The sequence below is a fragment of the Saccostrea cucullata genome, unplaced genomic scaffold, assembly GCF_032062105.1.
Source record: "Saccostrea cucullata isolate Sc308-1 unplaced genomic scaffold, CSIRO_AGI_Scuc_v1 ctg1101, whole genome shotgun sequence".
Lineage (NCBI taxonomy): Eukaryota > Metazoa > Mollusca > Bivalvia > Ostreida > Ostreidae > Saccostrea > Saccostrea cuccullata.
The window spans coordinates 1-20,908 of NW_026934140.1; the positions used below are offsets into that span (position 1 = coordinate 1).

The 20,908-nt window shown below is 34.4% G+C and overlaps 1 protein-coding gene across 1 annotated transcript; it reads left to right on the forward strand.

The window, feature by feature from the left end:
* Positions 1–2,289: 2,289 nt before the first annotated feature.
* LOC134240034 (uncharacterized) lies at positions 2,290–16,891 on the forward strand (the record flags this gene model as incomplete). The annotated part of the gene is made up of 3 exons (XM_062722148.1): positions 2,290–2,490; positions 15,433–15,660; positions 16,662–16,891. Coding segments are annotated over 3 exons (659 nt in total), but the record flags the coding sequence as incomplete, so codon positions are not given.
* Positions 16,892–20,908: the final 4,017 nt, after the last annotated feature.

A 20,908-nucleotide genomic window follows, 5' to 3' on the forward strand; every position in this document is an offset into this window, starting at 1 on the left:
TTCCACACTTACCCTCTGTACAGTGTTAATTTTGAACGAGAAATATGATAGATTATAAATGAAAACTTATAAGATAAAAGTAAAATACATACTTGGGGTTTTCCAAGTTCTAAAAATAGCACTCATATTTCGATGTATAAAGAAAATGGGGTAAGTTTTTACTTCTTTAAACTGTGAAATTTATTAACAGATTTTTGTTATTTCTAGTCGTTTTTCAGTGAACATAGTACAGAAATATGTAGCAGTTTGCATCTATAATCATGTTAATATTCGCTAAACTAGACCGCGGTTACAGCGTTTGGATAAAAAAAAATCCTTGCAATTCAAAAAATTCCCAAGTTTTCTCTGGTGAAAAAAAAATCATTTTCTGTGTGAAACCATGGACATAACAGATGTTTCTTGTTGTATAACTACATGACTGTGCACTAAGGTTGTGATTCCAAAATGGAAAAAAAAATCTTCCTGGTTCTAAATTAAAGGTTCATAAAATAACCGTAATAGAGAGGAAATAAATAAATGAAAAAAAAAGAATAAAACGTTAAGGACTAAATTATTCCTACTCTTAGTTTTTTTTTTTAAATAAAAATAGAGAAAGCACATTTTGTTTTTGAATCTAGGTATTTATTTCATAGAGAAAAATTAGATGGGGAGGGGGGACATCTTAATAAATATTTATATAAAATTGATTTCAATTTCATGAATTTTGCAATGCCCTGTACATATGAGGAAAAAATACCCTATTTTTTAGCTACATGTAACATAATAACAAGTTTGCATGTATATTTTTTTATCTCCCAGAATTGTTCTTGTATAAATATAGGTACTTTTCAAGGTTAAAAGGTCAAGGACATTGTTAAAAATGTCATAAGGCTTATTAATTTATGTTGCTTTATTCTCTTATCAATATATAAGTATGACATAATCATACTAATGGTGTTGAGAATAAAAAGTTATATTTGTGTATCAGCAAACGAATACTAAAATTGGGGGTAGGGGTAGTAAATGCTTATTTATTCCAAAATATCCTGGTAAAAAATATTTTATGTATTTTATTTTTGTACAATATTGATTAAAGTCATTTTCTAGCAAAGTAATTTTTAGCCCACTCTTTTCTTTTTTTAATTCAAAAAATTTAGAATTAATTGTTTTTATAAGAAATGCACACTTAATATTGAGTAACGTATTTTAATCTGGATATTTTACTAGTTAATTGTAACTTTAAAAAAATTCTTTTATTATAAAGCGTCTATGTTAATTTTCTTCATCTAAAACTAATTTACAGTCTGAAAGTGAGTTCATTTCACAGAATTCTTCTGGTATAACACATCCTCCACTGTTTCCGACAGCGGGGGTATGATTTGAAAATCCTACTTTTTTCAAATACGTCTGGACAAAACTTGATGCAACTTTGGAATTAAAGCCTCCAAACACTAAAGATAAAGAAATATAAAGTAAAAATTCATTTTTCAACAATGCTTGTTATACATCTAATACCTTAAATAGGTGTAAAATGTAGGCTGGAATCAGGAGTTAGCGTACGTAGTTCTTTATGCAAGATCATGTTCATGGTGATGTTGTTTTACAAGCCCCATATAGCCACACTCGGTCAAAATGATTCATTTGTCTCAAATTCAAATTTATATACCTAATGTCCCCTCACTGACATCGAAAGATGAGGTCATCAAGTACTACTTGTTTAGTGAAATGAAAAATCCAGAGAAATCAAATCGGAACTTCTTGGGTGTTTTCTATAACCCTCAATCAAAACCTCCTCTTTCTTTGATTGAAGAATTTCATTGATTCTATTATTTGAGTTTCCCTCTGTTACTCCATAAACAGTCGAGGAACCAACCTCGCACACACGTTGATGGGCCTTCTAAAGAACTATTAGTAAGTTGTTTTATGAAAAGTAGTCTCAATATCATCATAACTAAATAGGAAATCGTCTTTCACTATTACCAAAGCAGTTTGTTCGTATGTTTTGTTCTACCTGTGTATTCGAGAAAGAAGTCGCTAAGAAAACGCTGATTTTGGGTGAATGAAAAAAATAACCAAATACATATTTATCAACCCATAATAAAAATAAAGGCAATAAAAATAGATTTGTACGTGTATGTCTTTCGATACACATACATAAATGCCTGTCAAATATCTCATTGATATTTCAATTATCTATAACTGAGTATGTGGCTACTAAATCTTTCAAGTCTTTAGAGGAAACTAAAAAAAACCATTGTTTTGAAATTCTACTGTCAACAACTTACTGTTATTATGACTGTTGCTTTGCAGTTGATGTTCCTAGCTTCTGTATGGTACACAAGATGGCAATATTACCAGATCCTCAGACATGCGCCAAGTATTTTAATTGTTCAGACTATGGTGGAAGTCATATCGAATGCAGATATCCAGATTTGTATTCTACACAAGAGAAAAGATGTGTTAATTTCACCCTGGTTAAATGTGATTCCAGAACAGAACCACAGGCTCCTTGTAAGAAAACAGCTTAATATTATATTATACACATAAAAAATAGCTTAAGGTAGGACACAATAGAAAGGCCAAATTTTTCCTCAAATTCAATTTTTCTGAAACTTTGATATTTTCTTCTAGGATACAAAATCTCTCTATATATGACATGAAAAAAATTTAACCACACATTTTTTGCCCACATAGTCTGAAATATGGCCCATCAGACCACTGTACGAAGATTGTGAAATCAGACATTTGACTTGAATATGAGCCTTATTTTAGAATTATCAATTGATCTATCGCAAATTTGTGTAATACTTTTAATAACAATAACCTTTTTGTTACTTTTAATCAGTAAGTCATATAGATACTGGAAAATTTAAGTAAAATATTAAGTAAAAAGAGAAAATACGTAGCGTCGGAATTGAAAATTCACATATAAATATCCGATAATAAAAGTTTTCTTAAGAGAAAATGTATAATTCATTTTTTTACAAAAAAAAAAAAAATCAACAGAATGATTCAAATGGGTCCTAGAATAAAATTAGTAAAAATAAAAAATATTGATCCAGTGGTTTCAGATATTTTGGCGATTAAAAAAAATTTTAATGGCAAAAAAAAAACTAAAAGATTCAGTAGATGACGTCACAATATTTGACCTTTGACCTCTTGATATCACCTTGACCTTTGTAGTACATAAAGAATGGAGACTCACTATTTACTTGTCCAAATATCAGCCGAATTGAAAATTAACCTATAAATATCCGACAATTGAAGTTTTCTTAAGAGAAAATGTATAATTCATTTTTTTTACAAAAAAAATCAACAGAATGATTCAAATGGGTCCTAGAATAAAGATAGTAAAAATAAAGAAAATTGAACCCTTGGACATTTTTACCTTTAAACCGAGTCCACCCAATAGTGATTTTCATTACACGAAGCGCCGTTTTCTTTCAAAAATTGCAATGTTGTTCGATCCATTGGGCCCATACGAGCCAAAATTCTTCTACAAAAAATGTGGACTGCAGGCCTTGACTGAGATGACCCACTAAGTGATGGACTTGTCATGAAGGCCGAGAAGTGGTTTAAGGAGTTAACAGAGCTATCACTTATTGCGGTACCGAGATGTCTTCGTCATGGTGAAGTTGTATCAACTTAACCTACATACCTTTGTTGATGCCTCACAAGATGCGTATGGTGCTGTCGTCTATCAGAGATGTATTTACAGTAAAACTCGGTTATAACGAAGTCACTGGGACCTATGAAATTACTTCGCTATATCCGTAATTCGTTATATCCGTAGTAGAATTCGTTAAATTTATATAGCTGGGGATCCAAGAAAAATTCGTTATATCCGTGTTCGTACTAAACGAGTTTTACTGTATGAAGATGGAAATGTGTCGGTAAGATTCGTCACTGCAAAATCTGAAGTGGCACCACTTACAGCAGTAAGCATACCTAGACTTGAATTGATGGGTGCAGTATTGGGAACCAGATTGACTCTCTCTGTGATAAGCGCCGTAGAATTGGACATTGAACAGTGTACATTCTCGACTGACAGCATGAATGTTTTGTGTTGGATCAAAGCTCGAAGCAGAAGTTTCAAGCCATTTGTAGCTAATCGCATAGGAGAAATACAGTCGGCCTCAAATCCAAGGCAATAATTCTACGTACCACCCTAACAAAAAAATACTATAGTTAACTATAGTTAACTATAGTTTACTATAGTTAACGATTAAGTGATAACTTTGACACTTTGAAAACTTTGATTTACTATAGTGATAACTTTGACACTTTGAAAAACTTTGACGAAAACTTTGACACTTTGAAAAACTTTGACGAAAACTTTGACACTTTGAAAAACTTTGGCGAAAACTTTGACACTTTGAAAAACTTTGACGAAAACTTTGACACTTTGAAAAACTTTGGCGAAAGCTTTGACACTTTGAAAAACTTTGGCAAAAACTTTGACACTCTGGAAAACTTTATCAAAAACTTTGACACTTTGAAAAACTTTGGCAAAAACTTTGACACTTTGAAAAACTTTATCGAAAACTTTGATACTTTGAAAAACTTTATCGAAAACTTTGATACTTTGAAAAACTTTATTGAAAACTTGGATACTTAGAAAAACTTTATCAAAAACTTGGATACTTCGAAAAACTTTATCAAAAACTTAGATGCTTTAAAACTTTGAAAAAGTTTATTGAAAACTTTGATACTTTAAAAAACTTTATCGAAAACTTGGACACTTTGAAAAACATTATCGAATTCTTTGATACTTTGTAAAACTTTATTGAAAACTTGGATACTTTGAAAAACTTTTTCGAAAAATTTAACACTTTGAAAAACTTTGTCGAAAACTTGGATACTTTGACACTTTAAAAAACTTTATCAAAAACTTTGAAAATTTAAAAAACTTTATTGAAAACTTGGATACTTTAACACATCGAAAAACTTTATCGCCAACATTGAAAATTAAAAAAAACTTTATCGAAAACTTGGATGCTTTGAAAAACTTTATCGAAAAGTTTGATACTTTGAAAAACTTTATCGAAAACTTTGACACTTTGAAAAGCTTTGGCGAAAACTTTGACACTTTGAAAAACTTTGGCGAAAACTTTGACACTTTGAAAAACTTTTACGAAAACTTTGACACTTTGAAAAACTTTGACGAAAACTTTGACACTTTGAAAAACTTTGACGAAAACTTTGACACTTTGAAAAACTTTGACGAAAACTTTGACACTTTGAAAAACTTTGACGAAAACTTTGACACTTTGAAAAACTTTGACGAAAACTTTGACACTTTGAAAAACTTTGGCGAAAACTTTTACACTTTGAAAAACTTTGACGAAAACTTTGACACTTTGAAAAACTTTGGCGAAAACTTTGACACTTTGAAAAACTTTGACGAAAACTTTGACACTTTGAAAAACTTTGGCGAAAACTTTGACACTTTGAAAAACTTTGGCGAAAACTTTGACACTTTGAAAAACTTTGGCGAAAACTTTGACACTTTGATTTACTATAGTTAACTATAGTAAACTATAGTTAACTATAGTTAACTATAGTATTTTTTTGTTAGGGCAACTGAATTAAATCCTGCAGATATGATATCCAGGGGAGTGTCTGTTTCACAGTTACAGGGGGATAATGTTTGGTGGAGTGGACCACACTTTCTTCATCAGGATGAATCGGAATGGCCAATACAGAAAGTCGAAATGCAAGACACTGATATGGAGAAAAAGAAGTTGAACAAGAAAGCTGTCAATTTTTCATATTCGTTCTTGACAGAAACAATTGACTGTAAAGATGTTCAGTGTTGTTTAAACCCAGAAACCTATTCCAGCTGGATACGACTTGTTCGAGTTCAAGCATGGGTGAATCGCTTTCTACATAATTGCAGACTGAAGATCATGGATAGACTCATAGGAGAATTAAATGCTGAAGAACTTGAAGGAGCAGAAACTCAAATCATAAGGACTGCCCAGAAATGTGAGTTTCATTGTGAATACAGATTACTGAATTAAAACAAGCCTCTCCAACAGAACAGCAAGTTATTGTGTTTAAACCCAGTGATCGATGAAGATAGACTTTTGAGATGTGATGGACGATTGAAATATGCAGAATTCTTACCTTATGATGTTAGATATCCCATCATTATTCCGAGAAACAATTATGTCACAACTCTTATTATCAAGTACTACCATGAAAAAGGAAATCATGTTACGGGAACAAATCAAACGTTGTCCATGATCTCGTCACGTTTCTGGATAATATCCGCAAGAGAGGAGATTCGAAAATGGGAGCGACAGTGCAATAAATGTTGTCGCAATAAGGCTAAACCAGCAGAGCAAGTGATGGGTCCGCTTCCATCCATTGGTACCAAATAGCCATTACATGCATTTTCTCGTACTGCAGTAGATTATGGAGGACCTTTTATTACAAAACAGGGACGTGGAAAACGACGGGAGAAAAGATACTTATGTCTTTTCACATGTGTGATGTCAAGGGCGGTACATCTAGAAATAGCCTATGGACTTGACACAGATTCGTTCCTTAATGCATTTTACCGGATGGTGAGCAGAAGAGGCCTACCAAAAGAAGTCATATCCGATAATGGAACTAATTTTTTTGGAGGAAACAATGAACTCAAAGAGCTTGTTGGTTTACTGGACCATGGAAAAATTCAACAGTCTACAGCAAACCTTGGAGTCATGTGGCACTTTAATCCACCACTTGCACCTCACTTTGGAGGGGTGCATGAAATTATGATTAAAGCTGCAAAGAGAGCTATCTATGCAGTGATCGGATCAGCTGATGTTACTGATGAAGAACTCATGACAGCTTTTGTAGGAGCTGAGGCGTTGATCAACTCCAGACCTTTACCTTACCAATCAGCAAACCCAAATGATGATGTTCCAATGACACCGAACCATTTCTTGCATGGGCAGGTTGGGGGTCAGTTTGCACCAGAATCTGTAGACACCACGGAGTTCAATCTCAGGAAACTTTGGAGAAGAATACAGGAACTTGTACGTCACTTCTGGCACCGATGGATGCGCGAGTGGTTACCAGGACTGAATGTGCGTAAAAAAAAAAATGGACTCAGACTCACAGAGATATCCGTGAAGGTGACATTGTGCTTGTGATCGAACCTAATGTACCTAGAGGACATTGGCAATTAGGTCGTCTATTTTTCGTTCATTCCGGCAAAGATGGGCATGTGCGTGTTGCAGTGGTTAAGGTTTGACAAAAGACATTTACGCGCCCTATAACCAATTGTGTTCATTAGAATTTAGTAAATAGATTAACTAGGAGGGGAGAATGTTATTGAGATATGTATGTTTTGTGTAAAAATTATCATTGTTTTGGGATCGGGTTCGGGGTTAAAGATATGCTGTTTAAACGTTGTGTATTCGTAAACCGCATGTTCGGAGATTAAAGTTTTGAAACAAAGAAATCGTTGTTTATCGGCTACAGTTTTGTTTATATTTAAATCTCTTTGAATAATCATTTAAAGTAGGATTAAAAAGATTATGTATTTTATTAATGATGCGAACGTCTTTGTTCGTTTCAATGATGGAAAAGCCACTGTTCAAGAAATCTGTACAGGTGACAAGATTGTTATAGTTAGTTTTAAATTCTCTGAATTCTAAAACTTTAATGTAACACATGCACTGATTAACGCAATGGGTTTTCTTAAGAAATAAAGGAGGAAATATTCAGTGGATGTAAATATGTCCATTTTACAAATCTTACTTCAACTTTATATTTAAACTAGTGCTAGTTGTAACGGGGACCGTTACAGATGTTCCCCAAACGCTCCCCAAGTCCCTTTTGGTGCCATATTCCCTGTAAGCTTCATTAAATAGGACAAAATCTATGAATTTGAGACTTTAACAACGCCAAATTCATTCAAATTTTAGCATTGCAAGCGTGTGCATGTGAATGCATGTGCGTAATGACCATATCATCTTGTCTACACAATCTATATATTTTTTATATACTAAAGTTAAAGTATTTAATCCAAAAGTATTAAAAAATACGCTCATTCAAGTGTATTTTTGATTTATCTCATTTCATGTGCACGCACGTGCATGCATGAACATGGTGACAATATCTTCTTGTAGAAGTCCTTTACATCTATCTATGTTCTAAATCCCACCCCGTTTGGTTGAAAACCAAGGGAAATATAGCTGTTTAAAGTTTCAGCCAATCGGATTACAGCGCACGTATACGCACGTGTATGCATGTGCATGGTGATCATACCGTCTTGTAGAAGTTCATTATATCTATCTATGTTCCAAATTCCATCCTGTTTGGTTGAAAACCAAGGGAGTTATAGCTATTTAAAGTTTAAGCCAATCAGATTGCAGCACACGTGCATGCACGTGTTTTCATGATAATTGCTATATATCATGTTGTAGGATATCTTAATGCATGGCTATGTTCAAAATTTCATAAGATTTTGTCGAAAAACAAGAAAGATATAGAGACTTTAGTTTCAGCCAATCAGAGCGAAGCGCACGTGCATGCGCGTGAGATCTTGCTTTCTTGATCATGTCATCTTGTCTACGCTATTAATATATCCTTACATTATAAATTTCAAAAGATTTCATCAAAAAATAGAAAAGTTACGGCTATATCCATTATATTGGTCATTTCACGTGTTGCACGTGCGCGCTCTTGCAAGCACGTGCGCGCAAAATGGCATGTTCACAATGTCATCTTATCTACATTTATAATATGTCTATTTATTCTAAATATCAAAGCATTACATCAAAAAATGTAAAAGTTACGGCAATTTCAAGTATATTGGTCATTTCACGTGTTGCACGTGCGCGCTCTTGCAAGCACGTGCGCGCAAAATGACCTTCGTTCCGCAAATCTACATAACATGCCTACTTATCCTAAAAAGGTTTCCCCTTAATCGGATGTGTACTTTACAAGATCATTCGCGGAAAAAATTTTCCCAAGAAGAAAAATAATAATAACTAGAGCCGAGCTCGTTGCAAAGCAACGAGTAGGTCTTCCGTCCTGTTTGACCGGAAGTAACTTTCATTTAAAAAAAGGAGTAATGAAGTCCAAAAACGGTTTAATCCTCCAAATCTATGTTAATTATTGCAAAATTAAGCCATTTTTGGCAACTTCCGGTTTGACCGGAAGTACCATCAACGGACGGAAAATTAAGATTTAAGCTTCCAGTGACAAATGATATTCAAAAACCTGTCAAAAACAGCAAAAAAAGCAATTTTTGACTACTTCCGGTTTGACCGGAAGTGACGTCGCAGTACGTATTTTGATGACGCCAATAGATTAACCTTGACATTTTGGACAACTTTGCTTCTTTGACGTATTACAAATTTTCAATACTTTTTGAGGTATGAAGGAAAAACATTCGGCCCCTTTTGGCCCTTTATTGTAGAGACCAGCCCCTTATCGTTGATATATTTCGAAAGATCGTGACATTCATCACAGCTTTTGTTCTATATGTCTTTACAAAACATTAACGTGTAAAAAGATATTGCCAAAAATGTGTGAAAATTTTCTAAATTCCGAATAGGACTTTTTTCGAGCCATAGCGAGCGCCAACGTGCTGCACTTCCAGAGAATAAGAAAGGTGTGTGTCACATCAGCACATGTTGCTTTACCATCGCTGAAAATCTTACGTTTCTATCTAAAAGCACTTTTGAGAAAAATGCTGGACAATGTGACCCTCTGAAAATCACTAAATCGCGGAAATCTCGAAACCGGAAGTGACGTCATAAAAATAAAAAAATATATATCAGGTTTGATTGATGTTCCATCAGTCCTGAAAGTTTCATGAAAATCGATCGAGCCGTTTCCGAGAAATCGCGTGCACAAAATCGGTAAGAAAAAAAAATAATAAAAATAATAAAAATAGTGGAAAAGAAACCTTAGAATAACAAGAAGGTCTTCCGCTGAAGACGGAAGACCTTAATAAAAATAGTGGAAAAGAAACCTAAGAATAACAAGAAGGTCTCCCGCTGAAGACGGAAGACCTTAACTAGTTTTAATTGTAACGGGGACCGTTACAGATGTTCCCCAAACGCTCCCCAACTCCCTTTTTGTGCCGAATTCCTTTAAAACTTTTTTAACATGCTCAGTATCGCAGGATTTCATAGAAGATTTTAAAAAACTACAATGATATCAACTTTTTGTCATTTAACACATTGCAAGCAAACGCACATGCAGGAACATGCAAGGTGAACATGACATGTTGTCTAAACCATTGACATATCTTTATATTCCAAGAATCAATAAAAATCATAAAATATAAATGTTACCGTTTTTCAAATATATCTTTCTTTTTACGCATTGTGCGTGCGCAAGCACATGCAAGCACGTCTTTGCATTCAATTTTGATAGTAGTATCATGTAGGAATCCATTATACCTATTCATATTCATCCTGTTTTGTTGAGAAACAATAAAGTTATAGACATTTAAAGTTTCAGCCAATCAGATTGCAGCTCACGCGGATTTACGTCTTTTCATGATAATTCTGATGTACCATGCGGTAGATCTTCATAATTTGTCACTAAGTTCAAAATTTCAAAGTATTATGACGTAAAACAAGAAAGATATTGAGACTTTAGTTTCAGCCAATCAGAGCGAAGAGCACGTGCACGCACGTCAGATCTTGCTATTTGGCCATGTCATCTTGTCTATACTACTGAGATATCCATACATTATGAGTTTCAAAAAATTTCATCAAGAAATTAAAACGTTACGGCTTTATCCATTAAATTGGTCATTTCACATGTTGCACGTGCGTGCTCTTGCCAACACACGTGTATGTACATGTTTTCATGAATATTCTTATATATCATGCTGCTGATCTTCATAATTTGTAACTAAGTTCGAAATTTCAAAGGATTATAACGTAAAACAAGAAAGATATTGAGACTTTAGTTTCAGCCAATCAGAGCAAAGCGCACGTGCATGCACGTGAGATCTTGCTATTTTGACCATGTCATCATGTCAATACTACTAATATATTCTTATATTATGTATTTCAAAGCATATAATCAAAAAATAAGAAAGTCACGGCGATATCTATTATATTGATCATTTCACGTGTTGCACGTGCAGGCTCTTACCAGCACGTGCGCGCAAAATGACCTTGATTCCGCAAATCTTCATAACATGTCTACTGACCCTATAAATGTTTTACCTACATCGGGTGAACAGTTTACAAGATCACTCGCGGACAAAAAAGTACCCAGGAAGAAGAAGAAAAATAACTAGAAAGTCTGCTATTGCAAGCAATAGCATATGTCGCCCCGTACTGGACAAGACTTTCATTTTTATCATCACTAAAACAATGGTCCATTAGCTAAGCTTGGACAACCATCGAGTCGTATCAGTCTTTTCCGTTGGAAACGGAAGACCTTAATTGGGTACATCCCACTAATTATTTTTAGAATCGGTAGGAGAAGAGAGTAGTGCAGGAAAAAATTACAAGTTCCTAAATTTGCAGACTTGCATAAAAGAAATTGGGCAGATGTACTGAACTGAGCCTCATACTTGTTAATTGGCATTATCTTTCCTACCAAAAAAGCTTGGCAAATGTAATTTATTAAGAAGATCAGCCGAATTATTTTGTGTATTATAACGCCAGTGAGAACTCTAAAATTTCCCTACTTTCGCTTTCATTTTTAGAGGTTCTGCCGGAAAACGAATCTGACATACCACCTTCAATTCGAGCATTTCTGCATTGCACAGGGCTGATGTTTGTTATGAGATGATAAATCATGTGTAAACTTTCTCAGTTTAGCGGAATCATGAACATTTTCGGCGAGATGAATGTTTTGTTTTTACAGTAGTGATCAAGGCTTCGCGCACCTGTAGGAGCGGATCCAAGGATTTATGAATGAATAAAAACTATGGAAATAACGTACCAATTTTCTAATTTATACTTGCACAATCTAATGAAATTAATAATATACAAGAAATAGATATACAAGAAAACGCGAAATGCTAATAAATGCAGCTGACAATCGTTATTTTTTTTATATAGATAAAATAAAATAATTATAAAATCTAGAGACAAGACAGAAGAAGAATGAATGTTGGCAAACTATCAAATCACATCAGGAGAACTGAATTTTATGAATGAAACTTTTAAAACGTTACTTGTAAGTTGTATATGTTATATCTGTGTATTCTACCTGGCAGTGCGCTTCAAAAGGGGGGGGGGGGTCGTCTTGAACATAGTACCTTACGTTTGAACGGTAAGGGCTAGGGCTTTCGTATTTCAAATATGTAATCCTTGTGAAAAGAACTTTTATTGGACACGAAGAACTTTGACCCTTTGACCTAGACCTTGGAGAACACATGTGTACATCTTAACCTTTTTTACTGCTTCGTTTCTATGACAACTGTGAGCGACTCGTTACAATTATTTTAAAAGTAGAAATCACTTTGACACATTGCAAGGAATTAATATTGAAAGTTTCAAAACGATTGCTTGAGTAGTTATTGAGAAAATCGAAATTAAAGAATTTTAACATTCCCCTGGTTTCCATGGCAATAATCGATTATTTGAAAATTTTAAATGCAAATCGCACAACTACAGATACTATTCATTAAAATAAAAAAAGTTTCATGACGAACGTTTAAGGGACCAGAGAGAACACTCGCGGACAAAATTCGTCGCTTTTTACAGGTTTCCATGGCAACGGTAGACATATTGGAACTGAACGACCTCATTGCACAACTACAACCAGTGATCGTCCTTTGAGGAAAGTTTCAGGGAGATTGTCCCAGCCATCTCCGAGAAACAGCCTGGATAAAAAAAACATGCGTGCAATCGCAATATGTCGTCCCCGACTTCGTTCGGGGCGACATAATAATAAGAAACAGAGTAAAAACAATATGTTCCCCAACTTCGTTTGGGGAACATAATAAGAAACAGAGTAAAAACAATATGTTCCCCAACTTCGTTTGGGGAACATAATTACTTAAATTATATATAACTGGAAATTAGGAATATACATAAAAACTTACCAGTCTACATGTACATCACCCTATAGGCTATTCAATACATTGCGTGAGATCTTGCTATTTTGACCATGTCCTCTAGTCTACGCTTCTAATACTCGTATATCCTTATATTATATGTTTCAAAACATTTCATCAAATATTTAAATAGTTACGTCTCTATCAATTATATTGGACATTTCTGATGTAGCACGCGCACGCTCTTGCAAGCACACGTGCATGCACATGCTTTCATGATAATTCTTATATATCACGCTGTAGATCTCCCTAATGTATGACTATGTTAAAAATTTCAAAGGATTTTATCAAAAAACAAGAAAGATATTGAGACTTTACTTTCAGCCAATCAGAGCGAAGCGCATGGGTATGGGTATAGGCGGGCAGGTAGTTTAAAGCTGAACACGACTCGTAAATAGGCATACGCCATTTTCGATAGCATTATCTACGATACATCAATACTAGGGTATACTCGTCGCATTCGTTACACCTGACTGCTTTATTGTCACGGGTATCGGCGTGGAATGGCGACCCGTGTTTGTGCTGGTTATCTTGCATTGCCTTTGTTTATATTTTATTGCAGTTACGTTTATCTATTTTGTTTATATACTACACTGACTTATACTACTATAATTGTAAACTTATTTGGTATCTTATTTTCCTGCATTAGACGAAGTATTACGTTATTATTGTCATACCGAGTTCTGTATAGCATACGCCCGTCTTCGCCGGTAGTGAAAATAATAACGTTTTGTCTTATGTAGGAAAGTACCATACCAAATAAATTTACAATTATAGTTGTATAAGTCAGTGCAGTATACAAACAACACAGATAAACGTAACTGCAATAAAATATAAACAAAGGTAATGAAAGATAACCAGCACGAACATGGGTCGCCATTCCACGCCGATACCCGTGACAATAAAGCAGTCAGGTGTAACGAATGCGACGAGTATACCCTAGTATTGATGTATCGTAAATAATGCTATCGAAAATGGCGTATGCCTATTTACGAGTCGTGTTAAACTTTAAAACAGGTTTTTGTTAGTATGAATACAACTTACTCTCTCTCTAGACTGGAAGTTCCTGTCTCATTCGTACGAAACGAAAGGTGACTACCACCATCTTAAACCAGTCTAACGCTCTCTCATACACCCCTTTCTCTCTATTATACTAAATCACGTGATATGTTCGTTTGAGTGGAAACAAATAAGAACATAAAATATATAATAAATAGATCCCTGTTGAAATGTTAATATAGATTGATTGCATAAAAAACAAATGTAGAGAACTTTTAAAAAGTACTAGGTATTAAAAACCGAAAAACAAAATATGTACATATAGGCCTAGAAATTTCCAAAATTATAGTTGTAAAGGGTAACGATATAACCATGATAACGGCCGATGTCTCTGCACTCTGTGATCTGTTTTGGTTTCCCCGGACACATTTAAATTTCAACGTCAGCGTGAGTTTTTATCAGCCAATGAGCGAAGCCGGTCTTTACACTACTGGTCACCTGTCTGTATATCGAGGATCAGACAGGCAAGCCAGTCTAACTCTCTCTCATACACCCCTTTCTCTCTATTACTAAATCACGTGATAACGAACGGCAAACAAACAATGAAAACACCTTAACCACATATTGGCGGATCTAACGTCTAACACCTGGCTACATACGAATGAAATGCAAATCATATTGAATATGAAAATGGGCACAAATTAATTGGCACCCTTACATTTTAGGAATTTTATTAACTTTTTCATAGGCATCTGATCGCCAACCAAAACTTCTCAAAATGAATTGTTGAAGTCAAGTACATCACACTTTGTATGGAATACTGATTATTGTATCTATTTCCCAAACTTAAAATTTATTGTAAGAATTGGTCAAAAACGTCAAATTTTAGGCATTATGTATAATTTTTTGTATGTTTTAAATGACAACGGATGGATTTTAACATAACCTCGCCTGTATATTCATGACAACGAGCCATTTTCAGTGCTTTCAGACAACGGTTCCGTTTAAGAACTTAATGTGTTTCTGCCGTGAAAACGTGTCGCCCCATCCCCTCATGTCATAAGTACAGTATATTTTATGGGGAAGGGGTATTGAGAAATCGTTGTATTGAGCATTTTGTCCTTTGAACAGAAACTGAGATATTCATGCCCTACAACAAATGAAAAGGACTCGGGCAGGAATAACATGTAAAAAGTAAAACAATTTACAACCAAAATATCTTTGACCTTTCAAGAAAGTGTCCTCAAACTTGATATCAAGTTTAAGGACACTTTCCTGAGAGGTCATCAAGTTTAAGGACTCTCTCCTGAGAGCCATATCTCGGCGCTTCAGTCATGTATGTGGTGAATCTGTGGAATTAAAAATAGCAGAAAATTCATACATTGTACGCATTATACTCACATATTTTATTTTAGGTGAATATACTCAAAATCTGTGCCACCTGGGAGATAAAGCTTGTCCTCCATGTCCTAAGAGACTGCCGTCTTGTGTTGGGATTCTAAATGGGGAGCAGCCTTTTCCTGGTCGATTATGGAAACCAGACTTTGTCACTTGCCTGCATAATAGAACAATATATATTCAATATTGTGAAAATGGATACTTTCACCCAGTCAGAAAGCAATGTGTTATTAATGTAACTAAAGGTAATTGAATGAACCAGTTTTTTTCATCCATTAAAATGAAGGATATGGAGATAACAAACAGTATTCAATATCAAAGTCCATAAAACAATACAAAATAGGAGCAGAGCAAACATGGACCTCCAAAACATTAGAGGTGGGATCAGGCGCCATGGTAGAGTGAGCATTACCTGTTGACCGGTTATATCCGCCATGTGTTCCTTGTCATGATCAGGAAATAACGGGAAAATCCGTCGTCAATTCAGTGTATAAATAATGGACTAACAATTAGAATAAACACGATGTTTTTTGAAACACTATGTGCCCGGCGGCACAAAGTTCAAAAAAGCTATTTTTAGCATATATAGGTCAAGGACACAAGGTCACTGATCTTGGCATCATTTGAAAGAACTTGATAAGTGGAGAATGCATACCAAATATGAAGTCCCTATCTCTCATGTTTCAAAAGTTATGGTTAAGGTTCAAAAAGCTATTTTTAGCATATAGGTCACTGTCAAGGTCACAAGGACATTGACATTGGTGTCATTTGAAAGAGCCTAATTTGTGAAGTATGCATGCCAAATATGACGTCTGTATATTTCATGGTTCAAAAGTTATGGCGAAGGTTTAAGTTTGCAGATAAACAGAAAGACAGGACAAAAATAATATATGCCACGGATCGATGGATCCGGGCGCATAAAAACGTCAGTCAGCATTTGACTCAATGTTTAATTGTATTTGCTAATAAGGTCATTGTATCGACCAAAAAACTCACGAAATGATGACTTTAAACGATTCTTGTTTCATCAATTTGTTTGTCAATAATTTACTTCGTTTTAGAAATGGTAGGTAGAGCATGCTCTTGAGTATCAAATGAACTGACAATTAAATATAATTATAAACTCCGTATGCAAGTGATTAAGGTATATTGCTGCATAAGTATGGGAAGTTTGACAATAGAAAAGTTAAAGTCATCATTTAAACAAATGTAATCATTGTGTATGTATATATTATCCTATTGACAGCTGATGTAAAAGACTACTGTTTGGCAAATAAGGACAGTATTATAGACGATCCAACCAGCTGTAACCGGTTTTATAACTGTAGCAGAGTGGCAGTAAGCAGAAAACTGACAACGTCAGAGTGCCACTACCCTGATCTTTTCTCCACAATCACTAAATCGTGTCAGCTTTTCACGTCAGTCAACTGTGATCAAAGACAAGAAACAATGGCACCTTGTAAGATTAATGTTTAACCAAAATCCTTTGGCTAGAAAAGAATCACTTTATTGAAAAATGAATATATATATATATATATATATATATATATATATATATATATATATATATATATATATATATATTGGCCTCTTGACTTATTTTGGAATTTGGTCATTACTTTAATGGTTAGTAATCACTATTCCACGCAGTTTCAGTGTGTTTGACATCAATTGATTTCATTTTTGCATGTCCCTGCAGGCCATCTTTAAAATATTGTTTGCTTGGCCTCTCCCAACATGGGCTTATGATTGTGTCGGTAGGTAGGTGAGAGAATCTTTTTTCCAGAAAATCACAACATATGAGATTCACCAAATTCGGTCAGTCTGAGAGGGCAGCAAAACACTTTTTATGTTTTATGAAAGATGATCACACCTATTTCTTATACTGTTTGCTTTTTAAAACTTGCATCTCACTTGGGGGGGGGGGGGGGGGGGATTGTGTCCCAATGTAATCACATTGAAAAGAAAAAAAATATGGTCAATCTGATTAAAATCAGATCCTTTGATCCGCTCAAATAGATCGCTGCAGATCTGAAGAAATCCTGGTGACCGTTTTAAATATTAAATTTTTGACCAGCGAGATCGTACATAAGCGACATTCGGGAAAATGAATATAGAAGTGAGAGTAGATGTGGAGTAGATCTTTTCAATTCGTAAAAAACAGAGTTAAAAACAAGGCAAAAGCAAGTATTATAGTATGTCTGACGTCATGGCGTCACACAGTTCTAGATTTAACCCGGGTTTATTTATGCAGTCGTTCCATTAAATTGTTTAGATAGTTCGATGGTGGTAATTTCGATACATGCATAATCTTCGAAGATGCATGTAGTTCGGCCCAGGAGGAAATGCGCTTTTAGTCTCTTGTAAGGTGACCTGAGTAAACTCAGGTGACCTATTGCTATCCGTTTTCGTCCGTCATCCTGTGTTACCATTTGAACATTTTCAGCTTCTTCTCTGCAATCACTCAACCAATTTCCACCAAATTTGGCATAAGGTATCTTCGGGTGAAGGGGAACAAAAATTATGAATTTCATGGTCCCTGCCCCCCTGGGGCCGGAGGGGTGGGGCCAAAACCACCACAATTAATGCAAACTTTATAAATCTTTTAAAAAGCAGTCAAACTGTTAGATATATGTAATAACCATTGAGTCCTCTACCAAAATTGTGAAATTCATGGCCCCAGGGTCAGGAATTCTAGTGCTAGGGCGGGGCTCTAATGATTATATAGTGAAAATGCATTATTTATTTAAAAATCTTCTTCTCTGCTCCTGGGTATTAAATAAACTATCTAAGTATATAGTTATAATGGGTAAGAGTGCCTCTTCCAACATTGTGAATTTTATGGCCCCAGGGTCAGGGGTTCTGGTGTTAGGGCGGGGCTCTATTGATTATATAGTGAAAATGCATTATTTATTTAAAAATCTTCTTTTCTGCTCCTGGGTATTCAATGAACTAGCTAAGTACATAGTTATGATGAGTAAGTGTGCCCCTACCAAAATTGTGAATTTTATGGCCCCAGGGTCAGGGGTTCTGGTGTTGGGGTGGGGCTCACTTGATTGTATAGTGAAAATGAATTATTTCTTTGAAAATCTTCTTCTCTGCTCCTGGGCATTAAATAAACTAAGTACATAGTTATGATGAGTAGGAGTGACTCTTCCACAGTTGTGAATTTTATGGCCCCAGGGTCAGATTCTCGTGTTAGGACGGATCTCTATTGATTATATAGTGAAAATGCATTATTTCTTTGAAAATCCTCTTCTCTGCACCTGGATATCAAATAAACTAACTAAACTAACTAAGTATATAGTTATGATGAGCAAGAGCGCCTCTTCCAAAATTGTGAAATTCATGGCCCCAGGGTCAGGGGTTCTGGTGTTAAGGCGGGGCTCTATTGAATATATTGTGAAAATGCATTAACTCTTTGAAAATCTGCTTCTTTGCACCTGAGTATTAAAAAAACTAACTAAGTAGAAAGTTATGATCAGCAAGAGTGCCTCTAACAAAATTATGAATTTCATAGCCCCAGGGTCAGGGTTTCTGGTGTTTGTTAGGGCAGGGCTCTATTGATTATACATGTATAGTGAAAATGCAGTTATTTCTTTGAAAATCCTCTTCTCTGTTCCTGGGTATTAAGTAAACTAATTTAGCATAAATTTATAATGCCTCAACCAAATTTGTGAATTTCATGTCACCTGTGGCAGGGGTTTTGCAATTCAGTGTAAGGAGGAGGGGGGAACTCTTTTGATTAAGTAGTGAAAAATACATTAATTCTTTGAAAATCTTGACTTTTGCTCCTGGGTATTATGCTTATGGTCCATTTATATATATTTATGAGGAAGAAAGGTACATCTAGCAAAATGGTTAATTTCATGCCCCCTGGGTAAGAGGTATCGGAGGGGGGGGGTTACATAGTCTGAAAATAAAATAATGCTTTGAAATCTGCTCTTTTGTATTAATCAATTAATTTCATTAATTTATGAAATAAAATGTATGATGAAATTTCCAAAAAGTTTGAAATATGTGGCTCCATGAGGGTCAGTGCTTCCTTTAGGGTGGGGTGCACAACTGGTCATAAAGTGGAAGTGCATTTTCTCTTTGTTATTCTGATCTAACTCTGGGTATTAAGTAAGTAGAATAAGCATGTTAAGTTTATAATTATGATAAGCAATGGTGCCTCTTTCAAAATTGTGAATTTCATGGCTTCTGGTTTGAAACACGAACCAAATTCAATGGTTGGAAAGTTGTTACATGATACTCAGGTGACCTATAAGGCCCGTGGGCCTCTTGTTTACTTTAACTGGAGTATTAGATTTAGCAAAGGCTTGGGCAGGTGGACAAGTTGTTCAATAGAATTATTGTGATAACTTGATCTTGGAAACATTCTATGTTAACCATGGGGATTAATGGAAACATGCTACACACTTAAACAAACAAAAGCATTAGACCTAATTATTATCACATTATGCATTACATAACATTGGCCATTCTGTTATGCATCAGTATCATTCATCTACATCCAGTAAAGTTATTCAGGTCAACTCAATCAGATTAACTAATATATGTTTATTTTCAATGCAAACAACTTTCTACCTTTAGAATTACACATATTCCTAACTTTAAAGACGTTCGAATCAGTCTAATAGCTAAAAAAAAATACGAGAAAAATGATGGTAGTTGATTATTAAACTTTTTGTGTTTAGAAATCATAATTCATAACTGTTCTCCAAATAAAGTTTAGATTTGTGAAATTTTTCTTTTTAAGTTGAATTAGGCACTGGTAAGTATTTGGAGAAGAAAAAAGGCAAACATTTTAATCAGAATCTTTTTAATAAATAAGTTGAAATGTTTATATTACATTTGGGACACAGGCATAAAGAAGGCTGTTTTCTATAGCACAACCATGCATAGAAAAAGAGAAAAACATTTTAATGGGGCAACTGGATTGAACTTATTTTGATTATTAACAGAATAATTCTTTTTATGTGTATAAATAAGTTGATATAATTTTTATGTAATTGTTTATATTACATTTGGGACACAGGCATAGACGGAAAAAGAAGCATTTTTTAGCTGTTTTCATGTTAAATGGAGCAAAGAAAATATAATAAAATGTATTGGCAAAACGGCCTGATTTGGATGGGTTTGAGAGAAATGCATGAAATTTATAGGACAGCTTAAAAAATACCTTGCCATCACACTCGTTAACATTATTCTCATAAACAATTTTAAAATCTATAAATTAAAGAAATTTAGACCACACTCGGAGCAAAATAAAAATTCTGAATCTGTGTAAACAGTTTATTTGAATATATTTAACAGATAAAGAAACGAAAAAATAATTATTGAGGCAAATCAATGTAATTAAGCAGAAAACACCTTAATATTTCAATAATATTTATTTTTTCAATATCTTATTTTGAACAATTTTTCATCCTCATGTGAAAGTTAAAAAATATTTCATACAGTTCAACTTTTGCCATAGTTTTAGAAATC